The sequence below is a fragment of the Harpegnathos saltator genome, unplaced genomic scaffold (genome assembly GCF_003227715.2).
Source record: "Harpegnathos saltator strain DR-91 unplaced genomic scaffold, Hsal_v8.6 scaffold39, whole genome shotgun sequence".
Classification (NCBI taxonomy): Eukaryota; Metazoa; Arthropoda; class Insecta; order Hymenoptera; family Formicidae; genus Harpegnathos; species Harpegnathos saltator.
The window spans coordinates 1,021,800-1,030,378 of record NW_020230194.1 but is presented as its reverse complement, the minus strand read 5'-3'; the positions used below and the strand labels follow the sequence as shown (position 1 = coordinate 1,030,378).

The window sequence follows — 8,579 nt, the reverse complement described above, 5'->3', positions numbered from 1 at the left end:
GTCATTAATAAGATCTTATGAATCATACGCGTTATATATAGAAGAAAACACACGTCGACCATACATGTGCTATAACTCAGATACATCTGAGCCGTCTGATGGAACGCTATATCGGTCGGCAAAGAGTATTAAAGAATCAAATCTCGGAAATTTCGACGGGAATCTCGAGCTTCCATCCGTTGCAATTCCGCCGATCGTCGGAGAAAAAAATCGCATTATTAACCAAATTTCGAATTTCTCTCAAATTTCGACGGAGAATTTCTCCGTTCGCATTGCAGTCCCGTCAACTGTTAGCGAGGCGATTGATTTTAATTTTTTTTTTCGAATTTCACGTTTCACGTTAAGTGTTATAAAAAAAGGCCACGGTAGAGACAAAAAACTCGTCGCGTGCAAGGAACCCGATTCTCACTCGAGCGCAACGAGCAGTTTATTCTTGCGCTTGATTTCAGCACACTTGATAATTTTCCTATTATTTTCCGCAAAGTGGACGTCGCGTTCCGCTCGACGAGAGACCGACGACGACGTCGCGCCGACGAATCCTAGCGTGTGACGAGCGCGTGCAGGATGAAGAAGTGCCGATAAAGTATAATTATTGCGCGGGCGCGGGTCAATAGTCCGCCACGTTGCCTGGCGACGGTATTCCTACTCTGAGCCTCCGGAACAACCGGCGCGAAGTGCTCCTCTTCCTTCTCCGGCTGCTCCAGACTCCGGACAGAGGCTGGCCAGTCCGCCGCACGACGCTACGAAGAACGCGAAGACGAGGAGATCTTGTCTTCCGACCACTCTCAGTGGCAGACTTCTTACGTCATTGTCGTCGCCGCCGTCGCTGTCGTCGTCGTCGTCGTCGTCGTCGTCGTCGTCGTCGTCACCGTCATCGTTTCCCTTCGCGCTCGGGGAGCCAGCTAAGTACGACTTCCGCCTGCTTCTCTCGATCCGCTCGAGATCGCGTCCAAGTTTTCGCGCGGGAGCTTTCAAATACCACGTGTGAAATATCTCCGTCGTGCGAAAAAAAAAGAAAAACGAAACGGTGCGACTGCCTTTCGAGTGCCATACACGCCTTTCCATGTTCCTCGCAGCGATGAATTATCGCCAGACGAAGTCAACCGAAAGCCCATTCTCGCCCGCTGGAAGCGGGAGCGGTGCTACGCGACGAAAGAGGGACGAGTCCGCGAGGAACGCGCCCACGTCGACGGACGATAGATCGCACGTGGCAAATTCCACGAGGACCGCGTCCGGACGTTGGCCGTCATGGGCACCATCGATCAACTTCGAGAAGTTCTGCGGCTGCAAAGTGAGCGACGTGTCGAGCTTTGAGAATTTCACACGGTTCCTCTATCGCCCGACCGATCCGGCAAGTCTGGGAGTGGCCAGAGCTCTATTCGGTAAATGGACGTGTTGTAAATGTAACGTTGTGGGTACGATTTCTTTTTCTTTTTTTTTTCAACCGGCTACCTCCCCCCTCCCCCTTCCCCCACAGATATATACAAATATTGCTAAAACACCGGCGAGATCAATCGCGGGGTTATATACGAATAATTCTTTTCTGTTATATGCAAGAAGGTGAAATTTGGCTGAAATTACAAATCGGAAGTTTGAAAGCGAAGATTGGAAATTAGAAGACACAAGGAGGTTTCGAAATACTTGATTGGCATTTTGTTAGTGTTCGAAATGATTAATGTCCATTTTCGATTAGCCAGACGGTTGGAGAGAGCATTCCGCAAATCCGTGCGCAGACTCGTCGCTGGTGACACATAATTTAATCCTACTCGCCGCAACACTTTATAAACGGGGAGTGGGGAATTTGAATCGTAATAACTAGACACAATTTAAGACCTATTAAAGCGGTCATGAGGATTAATGGCTTGAACCAATGAAAGCACGACCGTGATTCTATCTCGCTCGTAGAAAAAGTGAAGCCCGGTATTCACGGTGTTCCTCTTCGCTTGATAATGCCCGCCCTAATTATATCTTAATCATCGCTAAACGCTGGTATTAAATCCGCCTTAAAAAGCCGCGGAGGCGACTCCTTCTCGCAAGTCTATTCAATTCGAATGCAACCCAAACAATTACAATTTCACCCAATTCACACGCTGCTCTGCATCGGCGAAAAGTGTTTTCCGTCCGCCAAGAAAAATTTCTAGAGCTCCTTTAGAGATCCTTTCCTTAAAGAGAGATTTCTTTTCGACGATGATAGGAAAGATCTAAAGACTTCTTAGATTTCAAAGAAAGGAAATATCTGGATACTTCCTGTAAAAATTTCCCTTTCAAAGAGAGCTCAAATTTCTTCGACACAGAAAGGATAAATTTTCTTCTTGGAGGCAGGAAAAATATCTAAAGACTGTCAGAAATCTCAAAAGAAGGAAATATCCTTTAGAGACGCATTTTAGAGAGACGACTGATTTCCTTTTGAAACGGATCCGAAAATTTTCCTCAAATCTCGAGAAAAGGAAATGCCCGGATCTCCGTTCTTCGAAGTCATCCAATTGTCACGATATCGTAGACTCTAAAGACTCCAACAGCAGAGCTCGAGCAGATTGTCTTTGCAGGTCTGTGCATGGTGATAGACGTCGTCGAGGAGAGAGGATTCGCGAACATCGACATCAAATGGGGCGACCCATGGGAATGTCACTTCCCGTTGATCCACGGGATGAGGCCACCGTCGTTACCATGGATGATTATGCTGTACACCGTGATGTGGATTGGCGCCTTCGGGATCGCGCTGGGTCTGCGCTTCAAGCTCGCGTGCGCCTGCTTCGCCCTGCCCTACTGGTACATCTTCCTGCTGGACAAGAGCTACTGGAACAATCACACCTATCTGTACGGCATCGTGGCGATCTTGTTCTGGGGCACCGGGGCGGACAAGTACTTGTAAGTTACGCAGTTTACGAGAGACGTGCAAGAAACGGAGAGTGGAAAAAGGAAAGAAGAGAAAGAGTCGAGCGCGACTGAATATTAATTGACTCGCGTGTCCGTAGCGCGCTGGATGCGAGCAAGGCGAGACGGCGCGACGGCAGCGTGCCTTACTGGAACTACTTCATCCTGAAGTTTCAGTTTTTCGTGCTTTACTTCTTAGCCGGCCTGAAGAAGTCCAGCCGGGAGTGGCTCGAAGGCTACGCCATGACCAACCTGTCTAGACACTGGGTCTTCTATCCTTTCCAGTAAGCGGCGTGCGAAGCGACAAAAAACGCATACCGAATCATGTATGATAATAAGAGAGCGCATCACGCGAAGCAAAAAGCTTCTTCTATCGTAGACCCTGTGTGAAATCACATTTCTGCAACGCGTCGGCTGTCCGGCTGCCCAGCGAAATCTGTCCAATCACGTGAACGCGGAGAGACATCAGCTTTTTACGGAGAAACCGTCCAAATAATACGAAAATAATATCCTTTAAATAAAAGCCGGAAACCTTTTTCTGTGTTGACTCCATGTAAGTTGATGATGACAGATGATCGAAGCAGCCGGCGTGTCAGATCCGCGTGTAAAATCAACTGCATGAGTGCTGGAGTCTTTCCAAAAGACAAGACGATTCGTTTCGGCAATAACGCAATGCGACACGAGGAGAATAACAACTCTTCCTCTTGCAGTTTCTTTCTTACCACCGAGCAGACGGACTTCCTGATCGTCCACTGGTTTGCCTTCGTCTTCGACTTGTCCGTCGGTTTTTGGATGCTGCTCGAGAAAACACGAATACCAGCCATGGTACTTTGCACAGCTTTTCACTTAATGAACACGAGGCTATTTAGTATAGGTAACTAGCACCCGAAGTGAACACAGTCGGCAAGACTTGTGTTAGTCGGCCGTGAGAAACACCATCGAGGATCCCTCGCATCCTCCTTCAGAGGGAACACGGGAGAGACGAAGGTTTTTCACGAAGAACGCGCTTTTAGGGATGTTCCCGTGGGTGTGTCTGGCGACGATGCCGCTATTCTGCCACGTAGATTGGCCACGCAAATTGGGACTTTGCTTCGACTGGCGTCGGAAGGTTTCCGCTGCTGATGGCAGCTCGATCGACGATCGATCGAAGGTATCCTCGAGGTCCGATCGCTCTGGGTCGTCTTCGAGCGAAGTCTTGGACGATAGAGCGACGCACGAAGGTGAACAATTTTTTCTAATCCGATGAAATAATTTACATTTTGTACGGAGAATTATGGGCTGAAATATTCGTTTCCTCCATTCGCAGGTAAAAAAGAAATAGACCGAGATTATTTTGCTGAGCCGGAAGCTGAAGAAGAAATTGACGGGGGTGACGACAACACGCGGCTACCTACGGATTCGACCGAGCCCAGTGAAGAAGAAGAAGAAGATGTAAATGTTCGCGAAAATATTCCAGGGGCTCGACGAACGACGAAGGTCACGAGGAAGCAGAAGTTCGTGGTGTCCATGTTGCTGTGTCACATCGCGCTGCAGTTCTTCCTGCCGTATTCGCATTTTATATCGAAGGTATTCAACTCGTAGAAACGTTCTTTTACGTTGTTCATTAATTATTAAACTGCAGTAAGGTCGTATGTAACTATGTCAAATTAAAAATATATTTTAAAATTTATATTTTCTCAAATCACTAATTTCGTAGATAGTATTTTAAATTATCTTTTCATTCAAAGATGTAGAAAAAGGAGCTGGTTGTAAATCGTGAACATTTTGCCAGATAACCTCAGAAACACGAAAATCTAAAATCCCTTACGTCGAGATAAAAAAAATGTATCCATAACGAGAGTCTTAACGTCGAAAAGTTTCAGCCGTATATTTCACTTTCAGCCGAAGTTACAAATCCGTTGGGTTGCTTTACCCTTCGGTTGTTTTTCTTGTAACTATCCTGTTACATTCCAGGGTTACAACAATTGGGTGCCAGGACTATATGGCTATTCGTGGGACATGATGGTCCACGCCTGGGACACCGTACTGGTGGTCATCAAGGTGCACGACAACGTCAACAACAAAGTCCGATACTTGGACCCTGAAGCGTGGGTGCAGAGCGACCGGTGGGTGAGACACGCGGACATGGCATTGCAGTATTCGCAATGTATGAAGGTAAGATTCCAACAACCTCAGTCGCTCGTCGCTCATCTTCGTTTGATCAGGAGGCTCGCAGGAGTTTGTCAGATTTCCAGCCACATATCTCCGATTAATCGCTTCTGCCAAGCTTATCTCCATCTCGCCATATGAAATATTACATCGGTTCGCTCATATGATTGCGCAGGACAACCTGATGCGCCGGAAAGAGAAGGCTCTGAGCGACAGCCGGCAAGCCGAGGAGAAGCAGATGTGGATGAAGCTATCCGCGAACTTGAGCATCTACATAGACGTGTGGTGCTCGCTGAACGGCAGATTTCAGCAGAGAGTTTTCGACCCGCACGTCGACATGCTGACGGTCGACTGGCATCCCTTCAAGCCGGTTTCGTACCTGATGCCGTTACTCACGCAGTACAATTCGTATCGGTGTGTCCAGGCATATAAATCACTAATTCTGTTGCATCTTCAGTTGTTCAACATGTAAAAGTTGCCGAACGCGTTCAATTGGCGATGCCAATAATTAACTTCGTCGATCGAATAATCAGCGGGCAATGTATCACCTGACACATTTGATCCGTGTAAAAGAAAATATAAGAAGCTATAATTAGCCTCTATTATAACCGTTTATTACGCCATGTAACTTTAAGCAAAAAAGTTACATATCCATACACCTATATCTTTGAAGTCTGATTTCGTTTGCTTATTGTTGCGCGTGTACAAACAATTTGTGTTTATTAGCTGTTTTTATTTTTTACGTCACAGAGTATTGTCCGAAGATATTCCACAAATTAAAATTTCGTGAATTGTAAAATTCACAAATTAATTCAGTTAATGTTTGACATTTTTATATTTTATTGTTTTGTTTAGTAAAAAAGGGGATCGGGTTACAGAGGATAATTAGGCACTAACTTGAAGTCTGACGGATTCCAGATACGAAATGGAGAAGATCCTGCAGCACGTATATACCTGGTCGAATTATACGGACGTGTTGTTCGTGGCCGATTTTCCGGGCATGTATCTGGAGAACTACATATCCACCGACTTCACCAACATCTCTTTGACCGTGCTGGAAGGTGAAGTGACTTACGTGGACGAGAAATCGCCGGATTCGACCACCGTGCTGAAGGGTAAATCGATACCGGTGAAAGCCGGGATGTTTCATCGAGTGAAGACGACAAGCTCGTATCCAGCATGTTACATGTACACCTACACCAATCGGACGCAACAATCGGAAAACAGCGAGAGGTGAAGGCGCGCGTCAAGCCGCAAGTTATTCAGCCAGTTTCACGGTTAATTTATGTGTCTGGTTATCATTAATTTCTCTTTTCTTTTTCCAGAAAAACGCCTCCTCCGGCCATAAACGATACGCTGCCGCTACTGAAGGAAGTCAATTACAAGATCAATGCGTGGACGAAAGCGCTTTCTCACATAACAAATGCCTTCTTTCATCTGGCGTATGGCGTACCTATGGTACGGCGAGTGCGCATCAACAAATAACGTGTCATTTAAATCTGTCGATTAAACAATTAACTGAACAAGCTGGAGATTTGTGCATCAGCATCTTATTGGCGCGCTTCTTAGTTTTATTCCATATTTTGCCAAATCCTTTTATTCTGTGCAGTCTTCAAAGAAAAAGAATTCACGTGTATGTTAAATTTGATTGCCGAAGGGCGCAACAGTGTGATAATCCTGAAGAATAGAAATCGCCTTCACGTTTTATAAAGCATCATTCGAACGAGAGACGAAAATACTAAAACGAACTGTGAAATGTTTCTCAAGCGATTATAACAATTATCTTTTGAATAATCGTAAAAAATGTACGCACGCGTAATAAAAAAATATATGAATATACATGTGTAAAGTACGTATATGGTACATATTGTTATCATAGGCAAACAATGTAGCAAAGAAATTTCTATTATTTTTCTATATTACCATGTAGCATGTGATATAAAGAAACCTAGTGATTTGTACGATTCTCGTTATGAATCGTAATGTGATAGAATCTATTGTAACTTATTAATACTAATGGGAGAACTGCTAATCTAGCGTCCAATTAATTTCGATATGTGATTCACCAGCGAATCAGTTTGAAAGTGAAAATGTTATACACTTTATATGTACTGTTTTGAAGAAAATGTATGATATATATATATATATATAACAAAATTATATAACGGTCGACGTGTCTTATTGCTTTAATATAATTAGCAAGTCATTCCTTATAACACTGTATGTACGTTCTGTTTTTTTTAATATATGACAAGAATGTATACTTAGATGTGTATGTGTGCTAAACCAAATATTCGACGCATACCGATTATACTTGCAAAAATAAAAATTTTATATCATTAATTATATTATATCATTAATTTATATCATTTATTTATATATATATATATTTATATCATTAATTTATCATATATTGATATTAATATAAATTATATTTACGCTCATGCATAAATAATCATATTTATCGTTTCTTTAACATTATCAAATGACATATCAAATGCTCCAAAAAATATTTATACATATATATAAATATTTAATATACTTAATATATATAAATTTATAAATATATATAAAATGTGTGATAAAATTATGATATAACGATAAATATAATTTCCTTGACGAAAGAGAGAGAGAGAAAGAGAAAAGACAGAAACAGAAAATCTCTGACTTGTTATTGAATTTCTCTTTTCTTTTTTATAAAAAACTCTATCTTGCCTGATCTAATAAATACTGTAGACCCTTTATTAATCCATTAAAATAACGGAACAATAACTCTCATACTTTTTATTTAAGCAAATTTGTTCAATGCGATTTGGGTCTTGACTAAATGTAAATCGACTGAAATAAATATAACGAGAGACGCGATAAAATGTGAACCGAATTTTGATTAATTTTATGGGGCAATGTTAATTGTGGTTTGAAGATCGGCATATTGTAATTCGAATTTTGGACACCGACGAGGTAATATCAGAGAGGAACGTGAGAGCGGCCAACACGTGTTTTCGACAACACCGATTTTCCGTACTGGGAAAGGGCGCCATCTGCGTCCATTTTGAGAGGGGAACTACGATACTACATCCACTTTCAGGTTTCGGCGGTAAAACCTGTATGTGGTGGCAGTCCGTGCTACATCCATTTTTAGGCGGTTTATGTCTGTGCTACAACCATAATAGCGTACTTGACAAGCACAGTCTCGCACATTGTTACGCGTAACATGAATTAACATGTTAACATGTGCAAGAAAAAAGAATTGACATTGTGTATAATTAATATCATGAAGATCATACGAAGTGTCCGGTAATTAGCTGCCAACCCGAAGTGTGAGGGTAGATTGGGTTGAGACAAATATAAAAGTCCCATACCGTTTTGCGAGATGCGCAATAATTATCGAGTTATTAATGACAGAAATTTGAGGAGTAAAAGCGCGCCGATATAGATGATTCGAAAAGCGTTGCAGCTGCTCAGGGCAGCGATCATGAATCTTTTCCCTAGCGTGAACTAATAAAAAGTGAAAGACTTCTGTGAATCAGTGAAAAATGAAAAATTTTATATGAATT

General features: G+C 42.8%; 1 protein-coding gene across 2 annotated transcripts; it reads left to right on the top strand.

Annotated features, from left to right (window-relative positions):
• Window positions 1–618: 618 nt before the first annotated feature.
• On the top strand, window positions 619–7,113 carry GC (gamma-glutamyl carboxylase). 2 transcript variants are annotated; one of them, XM_025300916.1, is made up of 11 exons: window positions 619–906; window positions 1,077–1,382; window positions 2,547–2,868; window positions 2,976–3,158; window positions 3,585–3,748; window positions 3,888–4,094; window positions 4,181–4,440; window positions 4,828–5,028; window positions 5,198–5,436; window positions 5,941–6,255; window positions 6,348–7,112. In XM_025300916.1, the coding sequence occupies exons 2-11, from the start codon at window positions 1,079–1,081 to the stop codon at window positions 6,505–6,507; spliced, it is 2,355 nt and encodes a 784-aa protein (XP_025156701.1). In that variant the 5' UTR covers window positions 619–906; window positions 1,077–1,078; the 3' UTR covers window positions 6,508–7,112. The 2 variants fall into 2 exon arrangements, with proteins under 2 accessions (XP_025156701.1, XP_011153483.2); XM_011155181.3 differs by having other exon boundaries at window positions 619–1,382; window positions 6,348–7,113.
• The last annotated feature ends 1,466 nt before the right edge of the window (window positions 7,114–8,579 follow it).

Excerpts from the sequence above, each read along its gene's own strand:
- GC (XM_011155181.3), top strand. The coding sequence starts at position 1,064 with ATGTTCCTCGCAGCGATGAATTATCGCCAGACGAAGTCAACCGAAAGC. Across the intron at positions 4,441-4,827 it reads ATTCGCATTTTATATCGAAG|GGTTACAACAATTGGGTGCC; the intron begins GTATTCAACTCG and ends GTTACATTCCAG. Across the intron at positions 5,437-5,940 it reads ACGCAGTACAATTCGTATCG|ATACGAAATGGAGAAGATCC; the intron begins GTGTGTCCAGGC and ends GACGGATTCCAG.